At 42.5% G+C, this 24,858-nt stretch overlaps 3 protein-coding genes across 5 annotated transcripts in view; 1 reads left to right on the top strand and 2 right to left on the bottom strand.

The window, feature by feature from the left end:
* AKT1 (AKT serine/threonine kinase 1) overlaps nt 1-1,572 on the top strand; it is a 76,428-nt gene extending 74,856 nt beyond the window's left edge. For both annotated transcript variants that reach the window (XM_056493348.1, XM_056493349.1), the window contains exon 14: nt 250-1,572. In XM_056493348.1, the coding sequence (XP_056349323.1) occupies nt 250-329 (80 nt within the window). In that variant the 3' untranslated portion in view covers nt 330-1,572. The remainder of the gene's footprint in view (nt 1-249) is intronic.
* INF2 (inverted formin 2) overlaps nt 1-24,858 on the bottom strand; it is a 312,339-nt gene that overhangs the window by 180,476 nt on the left and 107,005 nt on the right. The window lies entirely within an intron of this gene.
* Nucleotides 17,235-19,280, bottom strand: SIVA1 (SIVA1 apoptosis inducing factor). The gene is made up of 4 exons (XM_056493354.1): nt 19,105-19,280; nt 18,794-18,970; nt 18,006-18,162; nt 17,235-17,473 (listed from the first exon to the last, which is right to left on the bottom strand). Exons 1-4 carry the CDS (start codon nt 19,220-19,222, stop codon nt 17,416-17,418), a joined length of 510 nt encoding a protein of 169 aa, XP_056349329.1. The 5' UTR covers nt 19,223-19,280; the 3' UTR covers nt 17,235-17,415.

Here is a 24,858-nt window from a genome sequence, read left to right as displayed (position 1 = left end):
AATGCCCATATTCAATCAAAATATTGTATTTTTGTGATAACTGAGCATGTTTGATGCTCTCAAATAGCAATTGCCAGAAATTCAGAACAGTGAATATGGATTTAAGCAATGCAACTCCTAGCAATTTTAGATGGACTTCTGAACATCTCTTTTCTGAAATAACTTCACCATGCATTATCTGATTGTTGATTTGCTGAAAATAAAAAAAGGTAGCAAATGTTACCTAATGGTTTTTTTTTCCTCTTTCAGATGACAGCATGGATTGTGTAGATAACGAGAGAAGACCTCATTTTCCTCAGTTCTCCTACTCAGCCAGTGGAACCGCTTAATGTTTTGCCATTCAGAAACAAAACAGACTGCATTTTGGGGACCTTACTTCAATGGACACTAGAGAACTTTCTATATTATCGAGTTACAAACTGTGTTTGTATTACGACTTAGATGAATTTGTAGGAAGCCTCACAGATTCTGTATTTAAAACAATTCTTTGATGCATTTTTGAGAAGGAGAACAAATCCATTCTTTTAAGTATTATGTCAAGGCTTTTATGCTGAATGACCATAGGTTTTTAAGAATATACACCAAAACTGTTTACTTTAGAAATAATTAAGGTATTCAACATATCAGCAACTCTGACCAGAAAATCCCCCTATTTTATTTATTTCATACAGTTCATTATCTAAATACAGAATCTGCACTCTGAACAATTAGATTTATATAGGAAGATATAAGACTTTAGTAGCTAGTGCAATAATATAAGCAACAAAAGTGAACAAACTCTGGAGGGTTAAGGTTCAAACTCATTTTGGACAGCAGTGAAGTGTCATCCAACTCCAGAAAACCAACTATAGGAACAGCATTAATGGCCTCAGTGAGGTAAATCAAAAAGCAAAAGTTATTTTTGTTATAACATCTGCTACAAGACATTACATATCAAACTGAATCCGGTGGGATTGCCACGCCGTACAGATGAGTATTTCATTCTAGACAGTGCATTTTAATTATTCCATTTGCATAGAATTTAGGAATACTTCATAGGATTGGCTTCTCAGAACCTAGAAAACGCTTGATTTACCAATCTAATATGAAAGGCAACAACACAAAATCACCCACTTCCACCACTGTACAGAAATACAACACAGGTCTAAGTGAGAAATCATCCTCATGAGCCAGACACGAGTACATTTGGCACTGAAGTAATGACTTGTTGCCGCTTTTTTTTTTTACGAAAAGATATATGAATATATATAAACACTTAATGAATTTTTGCATCATGCCAGATCATTTCTTCTTTCTTGAGTGTGCATTAAAGGTATCAACCAACAGTTCATGGTGCCTTCTCACTCTTGAAGATTCAGTTTAACAGTGTTTCCCATGTATAAAAAAAACTAGGTTGAAACTTCATATGTGTTTGAATAATGGTGTTCAAAAAGTGAACTTTTTTTTTGTTTTTCATTTTTAATCTTAGTGGGAAATTCCCCACACCCTATTTTTGTTGTATCATGTTTCTTTGTAATTTTCATAAAAGCAGTCTTATTCTGTCTCTGCTGCAAATAAAGTTATTCCATTGTAGGTTGCGTTCTTTAAATTGCGCTTTTTTTGTTTTGGTTTTTTTTTTATTCTCTTAACTGTATAAAAAATGATTACATGTATTCCAGTTAAGTAGCATTTAATGTTTTTATTTGAAAGGAAGTTTATATTATGAAAACCCTCTCTTCCCCTCTCCATCAGACACTGCTGTGCTTGCACAGAGATCCCATCATCTTGACTTATTTTTAACAACATTCAACTCTAGTATTTCTACTCATTATATGAAAGTTTCCCTTCAAATACTTAAATAAAATTGCTTTAACAAGTTAGGTTCTTATTTCTTTTGGTAGGAGCCTTCTGAATTTATAGAAATGCAACAACTGCTCCAGTTTCTTAAGTTTGATGTGTGTATCACTGAGGGATTCAGGTTGTTCTGTTCCTCCTCAGTTGTTTCATCTCTGTGCTGATCATTATGCAAAGATAATTTTGGAAAACGCTTGTTCAGAGAAATGCACCCTGTGCCAGGAATAAATTGTCTTGAGGTGAATGAGGACTGGCCTTGTTTTGCTGCCCTTCTGGTGCCAGCAAAAGGCCCTGATCTGCAAAGGTATTTCTGTTCCACCATTGGGGCCAGGCTGTGCTGCACAATCTCTAACACTCTGCAGGCACTAATGTTAATCACAGCTGGGAGGTGGTTACAGAAGGCTGGAATGTCGTTTTTCAAACAAGAATACAAAGAACAAGATATGAACATCCAGGAACAACTGCAGTGTGCTTCAGACTAAGCAACAGGAGTTGCAGCCATGGTAAGCCATTAAACATCCAGCATGTTTTTTGGTTGAAAGAATAAACTGTAATTCCCAGTGCAATTTACTGCATGTTTATGCAAGGAGGGAAGGGGGAAGAGGAGATTTGTGTCTCTGTAGAGACTGATGCTGGACAGCCTGTCCTGTTCAGCAAGTCTGATCTAACTGCTCTTCCTTTGCTTCCAAGCTTCATCTGTGTCTCCAGCCAGCCCAGGGACGAAGTTCAAGGAAACTCTTCTCCAAGTTTACAAGTCTTGACAGGTTCTGAACTAACACAACTTCTTGCATCCAAATATAGGCAACACAAGTGAGCAAAGGTTACCATAATCTGCCCCAGGAAAATCTGCTCTGACAAATGCAGGAGCAGGCATGGATCAGGTTGTTTTGTTGAGGCTGATTATGTCTCAGTATTTTTCTGCCAGTTGTTCCTAATGGATCGTTTTAATTCCCTTATATAAAATTGAACTTAAAAAAAAAAAAAAAAAAGCTGCCAAAAATCTCTGAATCTTAGTATTGTTAGCAACTGAGAGCTGTTAAGGCCACACCTGAATGCTGGGTCATCTGGACACATTCCCACAATTTACCAGTGATTGTCCTAAATACCTTGCTTCTCCATAATTGAATAGTTATGTTACAGCTGTCTGTTTGCTAATGTAAAATGTGTTTTTACATCTTGATTTAGCACAGAAAATCCTATTGCAAAAGCCTGTGACCAGAGTGTTATTCACCTCAGATTCTTTTTGTACCATATATGCAGAGACTGTTTAAATCTTGCATGTTTCTTTAGCTCTTTGACTTGAAACCTCAAAACTTATTCTAACAATGTCTACAGCCAAAATCTCCCCATTCTTCCTTCTGGCATTGAACAATGTCATCTTGCTCTGGTGTTGCACATTGCAGCAAAGATGGTGCATCCCAGGTTCTGAGCACAAGTACTGGATCTGTTACAGCCCAGGAACTTTGTTGTAAATTCAGACTTGGAGAAAAACAGGAAAAAAACCCTTGGCAAGAGTACATGAGTAAGTTCTCTGTGTGCCTGTGACTGCAGTCTGGAATTGAGGTCAGCTGGGCAGTGGTTGAAACAGATACACTGCTCGAGTGCTGCTTGGGGTTGAGACATGGGCTGGAGCCAGGTAATTCTGCAAATTCCATTTTATATTCCCTGGTGTAACTAAAACATTCTGTACAATCCCATTAGGATATGACAGGCTGTTCTCCCTTTAAAGTGAATGAAGATAACTCTGGTTCATAGCATTCCAAACTTTGTACAAACTGTGACCTCTACCCCTTTCCCCCCTCCCCTCACTAGTACAATAAGCAGATTTTTCTTCATTTTTCTTTCTGCACCTTCACTCTTCCACCTGCTCTCCAGCTCTCATACCAGCCTTAAGTCCTAGCTTTTTTTTTTTTTTTTCCACCTGGGAAACAAATTATGCTAGTTTTTGGAGTTTTGAGGGCAAAGACTTGCCTGGATTTTTTGAATTGGATGGTCCTTGCTTTAACTAGTGGGAAATTTTTCTGCTGCTTTGGATTGTACCCATGTGTTGAAGTGCTCAGTACACCAGATCTGTGTTCTCATATTCCTGAGGGTTTATGGGGCCTTCTCAATCTTTGTCAGAGAAAATACCCTTTGCTTCTTAGAGAGCACATGCCAAACCAGATTTTTATCTCCAGTAGCTGGCTGTAGGATGGTGATTTAGGTCAGAGGTCACAGCCCACAGTGGGAGTGCACACTCCAAGGAGACAGAGGTGCAGAAATGGAGCCCACACACAGGAAAGTGCCTGTGCAAGTTGTACAGATCTTCTGCCTGAGAAGTTTGGGAAATGATAATTTAGCAGGTCTGGTTTATTTCACTGTATCTAGAAGAGCTTCAGAGGTAAAAACACAGTTGAAGAAACAGGCAAATGTAAAGGATCTTGTTTCTTCAGCGTTGCAAACGAGTGTTTGTCTTTCACTTTGAGCTCAATATTTTTAATAACAGGGAGGTTAATTGCCAAGAGGAGCAACAGGCAAGGGACACACGGTGCCTATAGCGAGCAGGAGCTTATTATCCCCCTGCAGCTGAGTGTGCAGACGTGTGCCCGCTGTCTGCTGCAGCATATGCTGCATTCTAATCAGGTGATGACTGCTTGCTCTCCGTCCAAAATCATTTTAAACAAATGCAATTTGTTACAGTAGTTCCTGCTTGATACTTTTTAAAATTTCTGTAACTTATGGTCACCACCCTGGTTTTGTGAGCGTGGTGGGTTCTTAGGGACCAAATCAAGGTCTTCATAAGTAAAAACTCTACTTCCCTCTGTGGTTTTTCAGCCTGCACATAGCTCAGTTTTGTTTCCCTTTTGCTGAAGTGCTGCTTCACGTGGGGGTTTTTTTGCCTCTAACTGGGTTTTTTTTTTGCCTGTCCCCCAAAGATGAAGGAGCCAATGTTTTTACTTTGTGGGAAATGTAACCGTGTTTTCCGCGCTTTCTTCATGTCTTCTGTCAGGTTATTGTAACTGCTTGTGTGTTGCATTTCATCAGGGCTTTATTTTGTTTCAAGAAGATAAATGGCAACACAGACAGCATTTGCTGTATTTTCTGTATTCTGAAGGTCTCTTAAATTCTCTACATATTAATACATTCACCCTGCAGAAGATAGAATTATTTCTATGTTGGAATGAAAAGTCTTCACAGAGGAGACACAAACCCTTCCCCAGACACTGTGATCTTTAGTTATTGGCAAACTCCCTGTATCTTTCTTTGTGTGGCTGTGTCCTTACAGTACCGATGCTGTTAGCCAGGAAATTGTGTAGTACTGAAAAAAAATCTATATCAGAACAAGAAATTGTGAAAGTGATTGTGATCTTCAGCAGAATGCCTGAGAGTTCATCGGAATCGGATTAAAATGAGCAAGAATTCCATTTTTAAATATGGTGGACTCGATGGTCCCCCTGGGTCCCTTTCCAACTCAGCTGTTTCTATGATCCTGTGATCTGCTCTGCATTAGGACTTGCTGCACTTTAGGGATTCTTACTCTGAAATTGGCTTTTTATTTTAATTTACTGGGGCACAGATCTGACTTCAGAGAACAATTCTAACACACCTTCTCCCACACACAGGGCTGGAGTTCATATAGTATTTGGGTTATTTCTTTTTTTTTTTTAATAACTAATGAACTTTTCTTGCATATTCTGTAAATTGCTGCAGTGACTTTTAAAGGCTTTATGGATGTGCAGAAAGATCAAAATATAAACCCTTCAATGAACTTCAAAAACAAAAAATGGAGTGATATTATTAGGATGGTTGCAGCACATAGTAAGTTTTCCATATGATATGTTTAACTGCTGTAACTGTTTCTTATTCTGATGTTATTGGGAGAAATGAAACTAAACAGGAAGACAGGAATACCTGGTGCCCATCCAGTAATGAGTGTAGAATGAAACTGAGAAAAAAAACAGAGACAACAAAGTCTCTTGGAGCAGCTGCAGACTGGAAAGTTGTAGAGGAAAGGAAGTAGAAGAAAGCGGAACAAAATGTACTTATTTACTCAGGTGAGGTCATAAATTTAATGTGCAACTAAGATAAAGGGATTAAACTCAGTATCTCCCTTTACTTGATTGTAAAACTTCACATTTTACAGGTTACTTCTCCAAAATTTTACTTTCTGTAGTGATTTGCTCAACATGAAGGAAATGGAGATCAGAGGTGGCTGTTAGGTATTTAAAATTATGTTTTTTTTAAGAATTCCCATAAGCAGCAAAGGGAACTGTAAGGAGGGTGATGCTTTCTGGACTGCCAGTGGTTTTTCAGGTCATTTTGAGAAAGAAACCTGTCATAGCTGTGCCTTGCTTGAGGTAGGAGAGGCACCCCAGCAATGCAGGAAAGCACCAGGTCTGGCTGGAGGTCAGAGTGTGAGTAGCACAGGGCTGCCTGGGGTTCCCCTGTGCACAACAGTTGTTTCAACTTTCTTTTCAGATCACTGATAATAACTCAGCCTGTATTAGCTCAAAAATCTCCTCTTATACGAAAGGAGAAGTCAACAAGGACACCTCAAGCAGGAAGAAAACCCTGGATATAAATCCATTCATTTTCCTAACGGGTTCAGCTGCAATTTTCTCAGCAGCACTGGATCCGGGCACGCAGGCTGGTGGAGCCCCAAGCACCCGAGGGCTGCTGCACAGGAAGGCTGGAGCAGCACAAAGAAGCTTCCAACTCCCCATCTGGAAAAAGCCCCCACAGGAGCAGAGGCAATGGCAATGCCATCTGTGTTCTGCTGAGCAGATCTCCTCTCCTGGGAGCAGGAAAAAAGCTGGCACACAGAGGTGGGCTTTCAGTTCCCTGCTGCATGGAGGTTGGATGCAGATTGTTGGGTGGTACCTGTAGAGACCAGCCTACACTATTGAGCTCCTTTTCCCTTTTTTCATGGTTGTTTTTTTTTTCCCTAGATTTCCAGTTCTCTTTATTTGCCTTTTGCCTTATGACATCGTTCTCCCATCTACTCCCAGCAGACAAGAAACAAGATTCCTTCTTCTTCTCTCTCACTTTCATTTTTTTTGTGCCTTACCCTGTCTCTCATCTTCTGCAGTCCCTTCTAGAGGGTGGCTTATCAACTAACAGAATGTATTTTAAAGAATTATTTTCCACATGGAAATGGATGCTCCTTGAAGTCACTGTGGAGACTTCAACTGACCCAAATCCATGGGAATACTTACACTGTCTGTACAGATCCATGTCCTCAAGTTTCATGTACACTCTTGACTGGTGTATTTTGGTATGAAACACTGGCCTAAACAAAGAAAAGAGTAAGTCTCCCTCTGAGTTTTAAAGTGATTTCCTATTGATATTTTTAATATCAATTCTACTACAGAGAAGTGCCCAGTGCCTTTTGTCACACACTCTTGCTCCTTTAGTAGAGTTAGAAGGGAATCGATTGCTTTGAAAAATTATTTGGTTACCACTTACTGCCTGGCATCCATTTCTGTTACTGGACATACCTAAATTCATGTGGATTTCCAGCTGATAAATGTAAAAACCTGGGGAAAAAAACCAGAAAATTAGTCTGCCCTTTATCTTACTTTGCTTTGCTTTGTGGTATGAACTATCAAGTTTAACCTATCTAGAGTTCTCTAAAAATGTAGAGTTAAGTACCTGATAAGACACTAACTGAAAATCGCTGATGGAAAATATTTACATCTTCTCTTTAAAACTCTTACAAACACTTAAGAACTCTTCAAAATGTGGGAAACTAAACCCAAGCTACTTCAGCATCCTCAAGTTCACTGCATCATCTGCAGCCTGCACATCCTGAGACCAATTTACCTACGTTTCTAGTGGTGTGAAAGACTTGCAGTCCAACTCAACAATATTGATAAAACTCTTGGAACTCGTGTCTTCCCATCCTAGTGCAGAACCAGGGAAAGCTCCCCCTCTCTGGCACCCAGCCCACATTATCCCCTGGGTACCCACTGATCTCATTTTCTAAGAGGAACTGAGGGGGGGATTCCTGCCAGGCAGCTCTGTGGAAGTTGCCCAAGAAGTTTTAACACCCTATTCCTGGATGACACTGTCCCATCCTATAGTTACCCTGCTTGGCTCCAGCCAGTCTGCAGATGCAGGTTCAAAATAAAATCAACCTCCATTCTGCTCCCTCCCCCTTATTTGGGCAGCTAAGTGAAATCCAAACATATGGACTCCATAAATTCTTTGTAAATGGCCTAGTGTTAAACACTCAGCCAAAGCAATGGTTATCATCAAACAAATAATGACACCACCAGAGCAGAACACAAATTACACACAGGGGCAGATCCTCAGCTGTGCAGCCCAGTTTGCCCAGTGGCACCAGGCTCATTGACACTGGTCCCTTGGGCTCGGTGTTGGTGCAGTCAGTTGCCTGCTCTGACACCAACCAGAAATCCACACAATCCTCCTGCAAAGCTTTAAGAGGTGCCCTTACAGTGCCAGTCTCTGAATGAAAGGATGTTCTGCAGTGTTTGTGGGAAGAGCAGGATGTGAATACTGGGACAGGCTGCCCAGGGAATGGGGGAGTCTTTCATTATCCTGGGGGCATTTAAAAGCTGTGTAGTTGTGGCACTTCAGGACAGGGTTTAGTGCTAGGCTCAGCAGTGCTGGGTTAATGGTTGGATTTGATGTTTTTTACAACCTAAATGATTCTATGTTTCTGTGACAGCAAATTTTCAATAAACAGATCATAATCAAGAATGCATCCAGAGCTAGGCAAACCAGAGTAAAACAACTGAAATAAAATACTGCTGGAGACAGGTTTAAATATAGACTGACTCAAAAGCACGTGAGGAGCTGTTCTACTGCTGGGGCAAACTGTCTCTCAGTAAAATGAAATGCCACAGGGAATGTGTCAGAATAGTTTGCTACAACAAATAAACACACACACACATACCCCAGCCCACTGATTTTTTTCAATAATTATAAACTCTTACATGCAATCTAGGTAGTCTCAAAACTTTCTGAACAGTAATGAAACACTGGGGCATGATACATTAAAATATGTATCAAAATAATCATCTCACATTTATTTTACACCTTCCAAGGAGCTCAGTTCATCGCACTTTTGCTTGTATGGCATCTGACCAGATTGTCAAAACCCATTCTTACAGGGTGCTGCAGGGTACTATAACTTAAGTGATTCATGCATGCAGCTGTTGGAACTGCTTGTTGGGTTGTGAAAAAGCTTGTGGTGCCAAGTGCTGATCTAGGAGAACTCAGATCTCCATCAGCCGCCTTGGCTCCGAGTTGTTACTGAACAACAGATGGTAGCAGGAGTTAAGCAAACTAAGAAAATATTCTAAGTTAAAGGCCTCACAAGAAGTGAAATTCTTGAGAAAATACAGAGAACAAGTGTTGAGGTTTGAACTAGTTTTCATGTCCAAGTGATGTATGCCACTAAACTTTAAAGGGTACTCTCATTTCTGGCAGCACTTGTTATGGTGGAAGTCTTCATTCAACTTGAGCAGAAGCAGCCACGTGTGGAATTAATATTACAGACATTTCAGGTACAGCTTGGAGCCACAACTGCTACACATGAAGCTGCACTTGCCACAATGCCTAGCACTAAGGAAAAGATGAAAGAACCCCAGGTCATATTGCTGTACAGATTACAAGCAGCAGCATCAATGAAGGACAGCATCACGAGCACTGATGATTTCTTCAGCAGAACAAGGACGGCACCGCAGTTCACAAATGGGAAACTTGTTAGTGCTAAGGGGAACAGAAGTGCACAGGCTCTCACTGTGTCCTTAGCAGCAGCATCAGCACAGAAGGGACAAAGTCAGTGCAAGATGTAAGAAAAACTGCTCTAGCAGTGATTCCAAACACAACAGCGGGTACAGGAGAGTGCATGGTGTAAACAGAGTGAAGTCTTGTACCAGAGAAGAAAGGAAGTCCCTCTAACTCAATGCTTATTAACTTCTAGTTTTTGGTCTCACCAAGACAGCACACTCCAGAATCAGCTATGTGAGGAACAAAAGATATTTTCAGGACCTATAGAAGTTTGTGTTCAGCAGTGCTAATCCAAAGTCACAGAAATAAAGCAGAAATAATACTTCTTTACTCCATGCCCTGCCTGAGCAAGAAAGCTCCTGCATTCCTGTGACCCATCTAAGTACACAAATTTCTTCTTACTGCTCTCTGTAAGCAGCAGTACAAGCGACTACACCCAAGTGAGACCAAGTTCTCATTTTTAGAGAAGTAAGGACTTCCAGAACAACCTAGAGTGAAACCACTCAATAGAAGAGGAAACAATTTATGAAGGAAATATTCAAGCTGGCTTTCTTCTTTTAACATTTTTGGGAGGAGACCATGAAATCTGCACATTGACTACATATTTTCAACCTTACATTTTACTGTATTTTAATTCCTTATACTGGTCATCCCAACTCATCATAGTCCCAGGTTTCTAAACTTGTTTTTACCGCATTTAAAAATACTTCAAAATTTATTTTGGGGCAGTAAATAATCTTACTATCATGGAAAGCAAAATCAGAACAATCAGATTAGTCATTTGGGGAGGTATTACTCAGTGCAAGAAAGCGTGGGAGAATCAAGCTCCAATGAATGAAATGAAACTCTCTGGGACGAAATACATAAAAGTGCATTAAATTCTGTATGTAAACTACTTGGCTGAAAACTGAATCATTTCTTTAGGTTCAGAAATCAATATTCAGCAGAGTGCTGCAATCTACAGCACATCCCACCAAAACACCTAAGGATATGAGTAAGTTTGATCATATCAGTAGTTCTAGCAGAGTAAACAGGATGTAAGAGTGGACATTCTCAGACCACATAGCCTTCTACCAGTTCCTCATTTCTGACAGCAGCAATCAATGCTCAGGAGAACAGAAGAGTGCTGAACAGTTTCAACGGTACTAAAAACCCTTAAGTGTATCCAAAAGCACCACACCTCAATCCACAGCCTTGCAGCACTCAAAAACTCATGAAATCCTTGTGCTTTTGGTAGAGTCTGAAGAGCTCAGATTGCCCCATGTGTGACCTGGAAAGGCTCCTTTTTCCCCTGGGTCATTTCTCTGCACTGCAGCATCTCCAGGGCACTAAAGCCTCGTGTGCAGCAGCAGCAGCAGCAGCTCTGGATCTCTGGCACAGGGAGGGCTGTGCTGCCCCTGCTCCTGCAGCCCAGCCAGGTTTTCCTTTCCCCTGGCAAGGACACCTTCATTTCTCTCCTCTCATCCAGTGCTGCTCATCTCATCAGAAAAGCCAGTGAGGCTGGTCCTTGATAAATCTGTGTGACTGTTCCCAATTATGTTCCCACCCTTCCTGTGCCTGGGTGTAGAGCTGGACACAGCGTTTGTGAGGATTCACACCATAACATTCCTGTGGACTGAGGTCAGACTGAGCAGCCCATCATCCCCCAAACTGTTCTCCTCAGTGTGGTACAACTCCCACCTTTTTTCCACCACCACCAGGGCCATTCCTCAGGTGCCACTGCCAGTCAGCAGTATCCCACTGTACACTTCCTGGTCCAGATTCACAGTCCTACTCTTGGCAAAGACATCACAGTACTCTTTCACATCTTTATGAGAAGCAACTTAATTAAAGGACAATTAAATTATAATTAAATGTAAAGAAATCTGTAATGAGAATATTAGGATTTTTTTTTGTGGGTCTGTTTTTTGTTGTTGGGCTTTTTTTTTTTTTTTTTTTTTTGTTTAAGAAAAGTGTGACATAACTTACATGTTGGCATATAAACACCCTTATTTGTCATACTGATATATTAGAATTCAAAGAAAAAAATGGGATAAATTTATACTTTTGCATTTAATTTACATTTTACTCTTGTCTTTGCAGGTCTGTTCTGAATTTCAGGTCATATTTTATGAATGATACAAAAAATATGGGATTAAAAGGACAATGGGAACATTTGACCTATAGATTTACGAGGGGAATATTTTAAAAGACACTTCCTCCCCAAACTAGAAGTCCAACTATTACAGCATCAATTGAGTAGTGAGGACTTGAGAAAAAAAAAAAAACAAGAATTTGGGTAACAATAGACATAAACCCAACGTCGTGCTGCCACCCTGTGGCTTGAAGATGAAACTTCTACTGCAAAGGTTGGAGGCAGGATTATGTTTTATCTTAAACCTCTAATCAGATTAAAGAGCACTTCTGCACAAGCAGCCACTGGCAGGTGTTGGAATTCAGTGCAAGTTGCAGAGAAATCGTACAGAACAGATCAGCACCTGGTGACACCATCGGGGCTCTGACACGGCTGTGCAGCTTATCTAGGGGATCTCAGAACTCAGGCTGTCTAGGAAAACCTGCCCTCAAAACCTTCAACTGAGAAAGAATAAACAGAAAAACATCTGCATCTTACAGAACAAATAAATGAGAAGGGGATCATGATTTAAGCTATTACACTTGAGCAAAACAATGCAAGAAAATACAATTAAATAAATCCTAAAATTTAAAGTAAATCCTATAATCACAAAATGTTCAATCAATAACAAGCTCTGCAAGAGATAAGTAACTTAACATCTATCACAGGGTTTTATTGCAAATCACAACCATGAGAATTAAAAACTTATAATAAATTACAAGTGAAAGAAATAATAATTTGATTCCAGCTGAGTTTTCCCAGAGGAAGAAAATAAAATAACAAAAGCCCAGAATACACACCAACAGCAAATATTAGCTTGTATTACAATTGTAGCAGTTCAAAATGCAATCAACTGTAAAAGGTATAGTATTTCAATATCTGTCAATACAAAGTATCTATACCAAAAGAAGTTATATATGTGTGTGCTTGTGTATTAGCCATTAAAAGGTACAACAGATTGTGTGATCACTTTCACCCTATTGAAACATTAACACTTTCTGAGGCCTCTTGGCTACTTTTAACAGGTTAACCAATTTACCTCGTTAAAAACAAGGTTCAAAGCTTAGCTACATTCCCCTTCTCAGTAGTGAAAAGTCCTCAGAGGAGTGGAGGAAAGAGCACCAGGTAACTCAACACGGGGGCACAGGTGTTCTTTCTCAGCCTTACCTGTCCTCATTTAAAAGCCTGCTGGGAGAAGGATGCTCTCTGGGAAGAGCCCCCCACATCCCTCTCCTTTTCCAAGCTGCCACACCCGAGGTTGTGCTGCATGGTTGGGCTCTGGAGTCCCCGTGCTGCTGCAGCAGTTTTGTTCTGCTCGTGTCTGAGTGCTGCTGTTGGGTGGGTTGAGGTTTCCCTCCCTCTGCTTGGACAACCCCACGTGTTCCTGCAGTAGCCTGGGATCTAAGCTTAGCCTGACAATCAGTGGTAAACCACTGCAAGGAACAGAGGACAAAGCTTGACAGGCACGGAACAAACTGTGGAGATACTCCATCACACTCTATCCCAGCTGGAGCTTCTCCAGGCACACAGGCTTCATGGCCAGGTAGTCAGCGCTTTCCGAATCCAAAGGGGCGGTAAAGGCAGCACAAAGAGCTTTTAGTTGCAGAATTTGCCATGATGAAACAGTATCACACCTAACCAAAAGTTACACTGCAGCAGTAGATGCAAGTTTGTACATATACTCCACACCTGGGAGCTTAATGACATGTAAGTTTTGCTGGGATTCAATTTTTAATCCAGTTTGATCCTGTCGAAACCCAAAGTCATCATGCAATGACTGGTAGGGAGCATGGTGAAAGAGAGAAGTATTTACTCCTTGTATGGTGCTGGCATTTGCTGTTGTCTAACCAATCCAGCCAGAGGCCAGTTGAGTGTTTCCAGAAGAAAACAAGCCCAACAAACCTGGGGACAAAGATACTGTTTCCATTTCAACTACTTGGCAGCACCTCTTCAAAGTAAGATTCAGAAGATTTAAGTTCTTTGCATATTGCGGCCACTTCTGAGTGTCACAGCTCATGGCAGCAAATACAGCACAGAAGCAAACCATAAATGCCTTACTCATATCTGTAAGGAAAAAAAGGACATTGTCTTTCACTTGCATTGTTTGGGGTTTATGCCCTGTCCTGAGATAAAATACAACTGTATCTAGTTATCATGCGTTCAGAAAGGAATAGCAAAAAAAGCCTATGAACTGGCTACAAGTCAGGGCCCAAATGTGTAGGACATTAAAACAAAAAGGAGGGGGAGAGGCTGAGAAGCTGGCTGTATTAAACCAAAGACACATCAATCACAGAATCGAGTTAACATTTATTTATTTTTAATTTTCACATGGTCAGGATCACCTGTAGAATGACTCACCATTCTCTTGGAAAGAAAGCAGACTTCTGAACTGCAAAATATTTGGGAATTACTATGTGCACAATACAAATGCTATTGTATTCGTGTATTTGTTCTTTTCAGTAAGCTTTTTTACAATGTTGTGGGTTTGTTCTAAAACAGCCTGGAGATACTGGAGACTACTGCAGTCATTTACCACACTAGACTGTCCTTAAATATCTGGTGTCTATGAAACCACACATTTCTAGAATTTACTCAGTTATTAGTCTTTAAAGAAATTGTTTTCTCCTGATCAGATCAGCTGACTTCCTTTTGGACATAAAGGTCTGCTCTTTGAGACATATGTCACCAGTAATGATATACAGGCCTCAGAAGTTTCCCATCCATCTGTAATATCATTACTGCAGGATATTTTTACCCATCAATATGCTGGCTCCTCAGGGGATCTCCTTCCCTTGGAACAGCAGGCAAACTTTGATTTTTGACACTTTGCAGTGAGTAGGAGGGGAAGAACATACGAAAATAACAAAAAAGCACAGTATTAAACCCAATTTCCTGCTCAGTTAATAAACCAGACAATTTCTCCGGCTCTCCTTTACAGTCCTAGGGGTACCCTAAGTGTTGCTTTGTAACTCTATTACAGCTCAGTGATCAGTGGCAACAGACAAGCCCTTGTGAGGAGGAGTTAATTAGAGAGAAAAATCTTTGTACCTCTCACACAAAGACTTTTCCCTTCACACAGGGGTTTTTTTCTGTAGGCATTATAAAGATTCACAAACAGTATCAAGTCTTGCCTCCCATTGTTTATCTGAGAGCTGCAGGACTAGAGAAAGAACTTTCCTGAATAATATTTTAGTCTTTTGGTAGACACAGGCAGTTTTCTCATCTTCTAAAGCCAGAGAAGCAGATGTGGTAACCACAAAACCCCATTTCTCACATGTATGAAGCACCTCCCCTATGCAAGAGTTGGCCACGCTGCTCTGTGCTCCTCCTGCCCTTCTCCTCCCAGCCTCTAACCTTCTTCCAGCCCTCCTGCTTTTCTTCTCTCAGCTCTTCATGCTGCATTGGGTATCTATCCTAATGCACAACCATCTTTCAAGCAGCTAGAAGATAACAAATAAGAACATTAAGCCATGAAATTCATGTCATTGTTTACAGAGGACAGCTTACTATGAAATACAGCAGTGACTAAATGAGCCAAAAAACCATTTCTATCACTAGTTTGAAACACAAATCATTTGCAAACAACATGTCTCATCTCTCCCAGAGCCTAGAAGCAAAACATTATTTTCAGTCTCTCACCCTCAGGAGAGAGTAAGAAAAAGCAGACACGTACTTAAAGGTTTCATTTTGAAAAATATGCTTGACTGAAAGCTGCTTTAATTCACTCCTTAAAGCATCAAATGAAACTAAGCACAGTTTTAAAACTCCTTCCTAAAACTAACATCTAAATGCAGTAAATCACAGGTTCTTCCCATCCATAAAACTCAGCTTTGTGGTTTAAAATTATTGCCACAGGAGCAACATTTTTATCTGCCCTTATATCAAGGCACCAGAGATCTGCCACCATCCTGACTTCATCTGTTAGGGCCTTGAAAAGACAGGCAATGCTGTAGAATTCCTGCACATTCCAACTAATTCTTTCATGACTAAGTCACCTGACTTGAGACTTTTTTTTTGTACCAGGAATGATGATAAGACACACTGCACAGTTGCTCAAAATGAAGTGGTTCTTACTTATTAGAGTAAGAACCAGTAGTGTCTCCTGTTTTAACTGGCTCTAAAACACGCAGAACAGGAAAACTAACCAGACCCATCAGCATGTCTAGGCTGGCACAGATGGTCAGTCTAAGCTGGCACAGATGGTTGAGAGTGAAGTGACAAATCTCAGGAAACCCTAAAGGGTACAAATGCTTTTAAAGTGTGTCTGCACAGTTACACAAAGTGCTACACAGGCTAGAGAGGATGTCATCCTGCACCTCACTGAGGCTGATACACCCAAAGCCATTCTAGTGCAGCTATGAAGTAGAGCTGCTCTCTAGCAACAGCCACCCCCACCCTTTGCATTTACCATTCTCTTTGGGTAGCTGCAGTATTCTGACAGACAAATACCCAGAATGCCTCCAACAGAATGTCAGATAAAGGCATCTCCACGGGGGAGAAGTCAGGCTCTCAAATTGCACTGCAATGGCCTTTCCATGTCTTCAAACAGAAATGGCTGAAGTGGAGGGAAACAGGTAAAACAAGGTTACTCCAACCAAAACATACTAATTACAGCTGAGAAGACTGCAAAGTATGAGTGGCAGGCTCTGCTTCAGGAATTCAGGGCAAAGAATTCGAGAAACTGATCAATAGCTGTGCCACAAGGATTTCTTTTCCTGTGTGTGTCAAAATCTGTTCCTTTTATCCTACACTCTGAAATCAGCCACTCAAATCAGCATTTTCCTGATGTAAAGACCACTGTAGTTTTCTCTTAGGCATAGTTGGTTTACCAGATGAAAAGTCTTGTTTTTAATGAAACATAGCAAAATGAGTAAAAGAAAACTACTTTGAGGGACTGTCCAGTAGAACTTTACTTCACTCTTACAGCACAAACAATACTAAGCCTCTGCAGTGAAAAAAGGAATAAGCTGGTTTATGGAGAAGTACCCCTGAGTGCTGACCATTTCTCAGACCACTTCATGAGCTATTTCTGAGTGGGTATTCAGGACAATATGAAGTTTACAGTGTAGGTGATCAACTCCTACAGATAAGCTGCTTTCCAAGAAAGACCTCTCAGTAGAAAATTTACTAATGAGAAAAACTTTCCTGCTCGAAGCCTGGTGTGCTATTGCTCTATTAAAGTTACTATAGAAAGATTAAAACCATTCAATCTGTCAGTAATCACAAGATGTTTGTAATAGCTTAAAAAAAACTAACCAGATTCAGCAAATTCTCTTACTTGGACAAGCCTTCAGGCCTGGCTAATTTTCCTAGTTAGCTCACACAGAAAATGTTGTGCGTCCAGAATGGATTCACACTCACCTGAAAGCACAGAAGGAGCAACTGATTTCTATTCTGATCCCACAAAAGTGTGTCCTAATATGAACAACATGCAGAGAGAATATTCTGAATCCTGTATCACATCAGGAACACCAGGTAAGAGCACAGAGTGGTCCCTTCCAGACAGGCATATCACAACTAGAGAAAAGGAGAAAGCAAACTCAAAATAATCTAAAAAGTTTTAAAATATAAATGTTTATTTAGCTACAATATTTAAAAGTACAATATAAAGATATAAAACATAGAAATTCCATAACTAATTCACATGCTAAAAGGATTAGTTGATCAGCTGTAAGGAGAAGACTTCATGAAATTCATGGACGTTTTAGCCACAAGGGTTATCTCATCAAGTTTCAGACTTGAAATACTGAACAACCATTGCAGAGAACTTGCTCTCCCACATCACCATAACTAGGGAAACAAAAAAAACCAAACCAAAACAAAAACAACCAAAAACAAACAAACAAACAAACAAAAGTTTAAAAAAAAAAAAAAAAAAAAAAAAGAAAAAAGTCAGTATGCCTACTGTTTCTGGAACATAATAGTGGCATACTATTCCATTATCAACTGCTACCACAGGACTCCCACACAGCACACTCAGTATTTCTTTATAACACAGAACTGTTAACAATGAGGGGAAAAAAATTATTCCTTGGAAGTGCAAGCATTCAGCACTGGTCAGCATGCTATATTGCTGGTGGGAAAGCAAGAGAAATTTTTGCCTCCTACAGCATTTAAATAAGGAGCTGAACTAGACTTGCACTATGGTTGATTAGAGTGCTTCACACAGGTATATTGGTTTGCATGTTTCAGACAGTTTTTCTGCTGCTAAAGCAAGGGAAGATTTTAACTCCTTTATGTGTATGAGATAGATATCTCTGCTCCATCCAACAATTAGGGCATGTGTAATTGAAATAAGCTTCCGAACTCGCAAGGCACTTACTCAACAGTGGAGCACAAAGAGCAGGTAACCGCGTTACAGCAGCAGCAGAGCCTGCTGCAGCTCTGGCAGACGAGCCGGTCACACTGCGCACACGCGTCCTTCACATCGGCCGCTCTCACACACGACGAGCAGGCTCTGGACGCTCCCACCGGCGGAACTGCTTGGCAAAGACACGGTAAAGAATGGATGAGCCTTACAGGAAGGCAGAGAGAGAAGCTGGAAGTCCCAGGAGCTGCAGAGAGCGGCGCGTCCGCGCACAGCTACAGGCGGGAGCACTCGGCAGGGAATGCAAAGGCACAGGAGCGCCGCTTGGAACTTTCTTGGGCCTTTCGCTGCTGCGGCAAGCTCAGCGCTAAGGGATGCTGCAGCAGAACATACACTCTGTATCCGAAATCCGTCAGCGCAAATCTAACACTTCCTTTAAGGAAAGTCAATAAAAAGAACTACACAGCACAAAACTTCTCATTATAGTACAGACCTCCTTGGGAGGGGAAGCCAAGGGGCAGCACTGGTCTCTGTAGTGACCACGGACAGGAACAGAGGGAATGGCCTCAAGCTGTGTCAGGGGAGGTTTAGGTTGGATATCAGGAAAAGGTTCTTCACCCAAAGGGTGGTCTGGCCCTACAGCAGGCTCCCCAGAGAAGTGGTCACGGCCGCAACCCTGCCAGAACCTAATGATCATTTCGATAACTCAGGCTCATGCTGATGTCCTGGGCGGGACAGGAGCTGCGCTTCAATGGTCCCTTCCAGCTCAGGTACCGCGGTTCCGAGACACGGCCGGCACTCACCCCTGTCCGCGGGCCGCCGCCGCAGTTTCCCGTCGTGGCCGATGAGGAGCTGCCCGCTCCAGCGCGGCCCCTCGCCCTGCGCCTCCCCGGCCGGCCCCGGCTCCGCCGCTCGGGCGGCGGCCGCCGCGCCCTCCATGTACGCCTGGGCTCCCCTGAAGAGCAGCCGCCGGGTCCTCTCTGCCGGCGGGACAGGAGAGCAGAGTTAGGGGCGGGGTCCCCACGCACGGCCGCGGGCCAGGGGGAGCGGCGGGTCGGCATATCCCCGCTCCTGGGCGGCCGGCCCGGCGCTCCCCTCTCCGCGTCCCGCTCACCGAACACCTCCCGCCGGTACTCCTCGCCCCGCACGCCGCGGCTCAGCTCCCGCAGCCCCACGCGGGTCTTCAGCTGGAGCGGGGCCGCGTCCCCGAAGGGGCAGGAGCGCTTCGGCATGGCCGGACCGACCCGCGCCCGCCCCGCCCCGCCCCGCGCCGCGTCACGGCCGCGCCGCCGCCTCCCTCACATCCCGGCCCGGCCTCGGGAGCCGCGCCCGCTCCGTTCTTCCCGCGGGGAAGCGAAAGCTTCGTCCGCAGAGGAAAACTTGTGTTCCCGCCGCGTCCCGAGCGCCCGGCGGGGTTGGCAGAGGCGCCGGCCCGGCCCCGCCGCCCCGCCCGCTGCCCCCGCCCCTCAGGCGTCACCTCCGTGCGCCCGAGCGGCGCGGCCCCGGCGGGCCTGAGCGAGAGCGGCTCCGGGGCCCGCGTTTGTCAATGAACTCGGAGCCGCGGAATACGCTGGCTTGGAAAGGGCCCACGAGGATCATCGAGTCCGGCTCTTAGGCCTGCACAGACACCCTAAGACTCGCACCCCGTGCCTGAGAGCATTGTCCAAACGCTTCTTGAGTTCTGTCAGGGCTGTGATCAGTTCCCTAGGGAGCCTGTTCTAGAGCCCAAACACCCTCTGGGTGAAAAACCTTTTTAAAACCTCCCCTGACACAGCTTCCGCCATTCCCTTGTTGGTCAGAGAGAAGAGATCAATGTGTGCCCCTGCTCTGTCCCCGTGAGGGAGCTGTAACCGCAGTGAGCTTTCCCCTCAGTCTCCGGGCCGAACAGACCAAGCGCCTCAGCTACTCCTCACACAGCTTCCCCACCAGACCCTTCACTATCCTCATAGCCCTCCTTTGGAAGCTCTCTCATAGCTTTAATCCTTTTTTATTTGCGGCACCCAGAACTGCCCCCAGCACTCGAGGTGCGGCTGCCCCAGTGCAGAGCAGAGCGGGACAATCTCCCTTACCCAGCTGATGATGCTGTGGCTGATGCACCCAGGACAGGATTACCCCTCCTGGCTGCCAGGGCACGGCTGACTCCTATCCAATTTATATCCCATATCTCATCATATCTCATATCCCATCAACCAGGACCCCCAGGTCCCTTTCCTGGCTCTCCAGTCTGTCTCTGCATTCAGGGCTGCCCTGTTCCAGATGCAGAAACCAGCTCTTGTCCTTTTCAAACTTCTACAGTTGATTGCCTAGCCCTCTAATTTGTCGAGGTCTGTCTGCAAGGCCTCTGCCAACAGCTCCTCCCAGTTTTGTTTTAACTGTTAACTTACCTAGTATCCTTTCCAGTCCTGCATTCAACTTGTTTATGAATCCTCTTTTCCCTTTTTGGCAGGCCCCCACATTACACTGGGCTTACAGAGCTCTTCGTGCAGCCTAAATCCCCTGCCCAGGTTTGGGTTGCCTGAATGCTGTGAAACCAATAGAAATGTGCACAAGCTTGAGAATTTCCTTTTTGAAAGACCACTGAGGAGGCTGGAGAAAATTCCTGTTTGGCCAGGGGGTTCTGGGGCTCCTCAGCATCAGCCAACATCAGCAATGGGTTCACCACTTGTGGGCACAATGAGGTTTTGGGGACTGACACCCACTTTCAGCTAAATCTGGAGTTCTCCAAGACCTTCTGCTGTGAAAGGGAATTACTCCAATTATTCTGCTATTTCCAGGTTGGCTCTACAGCACCCCAGGTGTGGTTTCATGGGTTAAAAGTCTCTGATACCATTCCAAGTGGCAGCCCGTCTGGGTACTATGTATATTTTGAAAATACATTGTTTTCATCACGGCAAACAACTTTAAAACTGGTCTCAGAGTTCAGGTGCTGTGTTTTGTGTCACTTGAAGGTGACCTGTCAAGACAGTTTCATTTTTTCCAGACAGTTTTATTTCTTCCAGAGGTCTCTGAATTCAAAACTTCCCCATGTGTACTGTGGGCAGAATCACAACCAAGTACAGGAGCATTTTTTCCATGAATGAGTTTGCAGTCTGCTAAGGGTGAAGGACTTGGTCCTGATTTTTTCTGTTCTGGTCAAAAACGATTTATCAAGTAAAGACTTACGTTTCTTCCTGCAAAAAATCAAAGAAACAAACAAAACCTCTAAACACCAAAACCAAACAATAAAAACCTCTTCAAAAAGTAGTGACAGAATCAGTATTTTTAAAAGGTTTTCTTTCATTCAGAAACTCATAAAAAATCAATGTACATTTTCAATACTAGCACAAGATTTAAAATAGCAATCACTTATATGAAAATACAGTTATGCAAGACATACAACATAGACCAGTGTGCTGAAAATGGGCCACAATACCTAATGGACTAACTGTTCTGGTTTCATTGCTCAAGTTCTTCCAAAATGACTGAAACCCCAAGACCAGTAGAATCACAGGCTATTCTGACTTGGAAGGGACCCACAAGGATCATCAAGCTCTGCATTCTGGCTCTGCCCAGGACAGCCCTAAAAATCACACCAATGCCTGAGAGCATTGTCTAAGTTCCAAAATGATGGGAGTTGCTGCACTGCTCATGGTTTGCAGATACAACCACTCTGGTTTCATACAGGTTAATGTGATTTTTTTTTTTTTTAATTTTGTTTTTCTTTAGAGCTGATCAGCCCAGCCTTCTGGTCTGTGGAGCAGAAGCCATGGTTGTAATTCACAGCAATTCCCAAAAATCCCTTCTGAGCTCCAAAATCTTACTACTGCCATTCTTTCTTTATCTGTAAGAATTTCTACTTTCGATTTTTCTGCACATACTTGCAAATGCATTCTTAAGGATGTTCAGCAGACCATTCCAACTGCAGATTGAAAACTCATGGCCTTTTCTTTCTGTCTAAGGAAACTGCTTTGTAAATATTCATTAGCTAGACACTCAGATGTTCCTGAAGTTCTCTTGCTTAATCAGAATTCCAGTTGGAAAGAGCCCTGTCAGGATAGAGGACAGTGGATCACACGTTTCATTAATGTGGCATGGGATAAACATGAATGGAACTCAGCTGTCGGTGAACTGGATGAAATATTAAGAAAGAACTAAAAGCACTATTCCACTTGTGGGGAAGGAGTGCTCTAAAACACTGATCTCAAATATGAAGTAGATTTGAAAGGGAGCAGCCCATGCTGCAACAGTGCTGCTGGTGCTGTCACTGAAGAGTAAATTTAAAGGGCCCTTTTGCAGAATCACAGGATAGTCTGCGTTGGAAGGGAATCACAAGGATCATCAAGTCCAGTTTTTGCTGAGAGCTGATTACATTTGACACATTGCCACCACTACCCCACTGCAGGAATCTCCTGTTGCAGCTCTCTGAGTCAGCCTCAGGTGGTGACATCTCTTAATTGCTTTGTAAGACTCACCTTCACCAACACCTGGCACTGACCAGCTCTCTTCTCTTTGCAAGCTATGAAGGCAAAATAATTCTGTCTGCTCTGTACCAGCAGGCCTGAGCACCCTGCAGGGAGGGAATTGGTTCACCTGCCTGTCTTCTGAATTCTTACCCAGCAGAACAGTGCTGAGTGTTTTATTAGTTCCAGAGCCTTGAGGAAGATCCACTGGTGATTTAGAAGGAGCTGAAAGAATGAGACCTGACCTGGCAAAGCTTGTTGGCACTGAGTGTTCCTGAAAATTAATGCTGGTGGTTTTTCAGGTTAGTTAATGAGATTCTGAATGTGAAAAAGCAGCCCAAACACATCCCAAATCAGTGAAGGTAACTGTGAAATACCAGGATTTTGGTATATCCTTGAAAACCTTTTTGTAAAACATCCCCTCCTTCCCCTCCCCACCACCCCAAATACAAAACAAACAAACAAAAAAATCCAAACAAAAACCAATCCAAAACCCAGAGAATAAAAATTACAGTCTTTTTCTTGCTACTTTGCTTCTCCTGTGTCTGTGTGCATATTACAGGCAAATTACCTGGTTGATAGTTTGGTCACTTACAGCACAAAGAAAAATGACACTTCATATATTTTCAGCAGTTTCCATTTCCAGTAAGGAAGTTTAAGGCATGAAATAAGCTGTTGTTGTTAAGCCTGTCTTTTCTGTATTTCTACCAGTGCTTCAAGAAGTTCAGGGCAGACACAGAACTCTGGGTGTCCCTATGTCTGATTTTACAGAAAACAGTGAATAACCATTCCCTATTGATTCTCTGAATAACGTGCATGACTATAAAGATGTCTATCATCCTTCTTCACTTTTTATTCAAGCTGAAATATTTTGTTCATATTGAAGCACTTCTTTGCAGTGTGTCCTGTGCCACATCCAAGTTCATGGCATGGAAAACTGTGTGGGAAGGGAGGGAGCCCTGGGTACTCCAAGAGCTGTGCACAGACACCTGTCTGATACATCACTGCTTGTGTTCCTTCTTCAGAATACTTAGAAATACATTGAATGGGCAGAAGCTTCCTCAATTTTACCAATATACTGTCCTTGGAATCACAGTTATCCCTTTGTAACTGTTGTCTTCACATTCCTTTTGCACTGAGACAGTTTAATTAAGTATATCACATTCTGAACTACTGAAGTATATCACATCCTGCTACTATAGACTCTGCCCACAAAATGTATAGATTTAGATTTTTATACTCCAGTAAGCAATTAGAGACTTAATTTTTTTTTTGTTTCTGATTCATCTGATCCATCTGTGAGAAAATCATAACAAATATTTACCTGTCACTCAATGTTTCCAATTTCTCCAAAATATAATTAGAAGTAAGCAGCAGATAAAAATCACAGTGTAAGTCACAGACATTGCAATTCAATACTGAAAGCTTTCTTAAGAGGAAAATAACTTAAAAACTCAGCAAACTGAAGGAAATTCTGCCTTCTGTTTTAGGCAGGTTCAGGAACAATACACAGGATAGCTGATTTGGCTTTGTGAATCTAAATGTTTATCAGCCTTACTTATTTCCCTCTATACCATATTTTGCAAGAAACTTACTGTAAAAAGTCAAAGTGTTCCATTTCAGAAATGGGTGGCAGATAAATAGTGACCCAGGCCTTAAAATACTTTATCTATCCCTTCAGCTTCACCTATACCAAAGCCCTCCTCTCCATGTGCTTGTAGTAAAACTTCTCAATTTTTTCTATTCCTTTATTACTAGGCCACTTAGAAAGATATCAAAGCACATCACATAGAGGTAGGACTCTGCTTCATACAGCTCTTTAAATAGGGAGTTTCCTTAGTTGAATTGGTATCAAATGAGTGGCTTTTGGCCAACTCACTGGTTCTTTTTTAATATTTTTGTGCTAAAATGGTTAAAGAAATAATCTGGAAATCCTTTCAAGTGGAAATTACGTGATAGTAGCTGATATAGTTGGCCATGTGGCACCATGCAGTCAGTCTGTGCTATGTGGGATGGACTATCAGGATGGGCACACATCCTCTGTTGGGCTTAGGGTAAAGCACCACACCCCATGTGCTCAGTCCCACTGCACTGTCCTTTCTCTGCTCTGCATTATGGATCTGAAGAAAAAAAAAACCCTCCTTGCATAAAACTGCCTTTACTGTAAGGGCTAGAGGCATTTTCTTTTTCCTGTGTCCTTTTCTTAGTGCATCAGCCTTAACAGGCAACATGTTTACAGCTGGGACCAGAGGGCCACACCTGCTTCAGACATTGTCTGTTCACAAGAGCATATTGTTTCATGAGGACTTGCTAGCACAGAGTTCGTGCCCTCATTTTGATGAGCTCTTCATGAGTTCATGCATCCAAAAAATATTTCATAAGCTGGTGATATGTGGGATTAAAGGCTGGCTTTTGAGACATGCTGCTGT

Source organism: Oenanthe melanoleuca, chromosome 5, assembly GCF_029582105.1.
Source record: "Oenanthe melanoleuca isolate GR-GAL-2019-014 chromosome 5, OMel1.0, whole genome shotgun sequence".
Classification (NCBI taxonomy): Eukaryota; Metazoa; Chordata; class Aves; order Passeriformes; family Muscicapidae; genus Oenanthe; species Oenanthe melanoleuca.
This window is presented reverse-complemented; position numbering and strand designations above follow the sequence as displayed.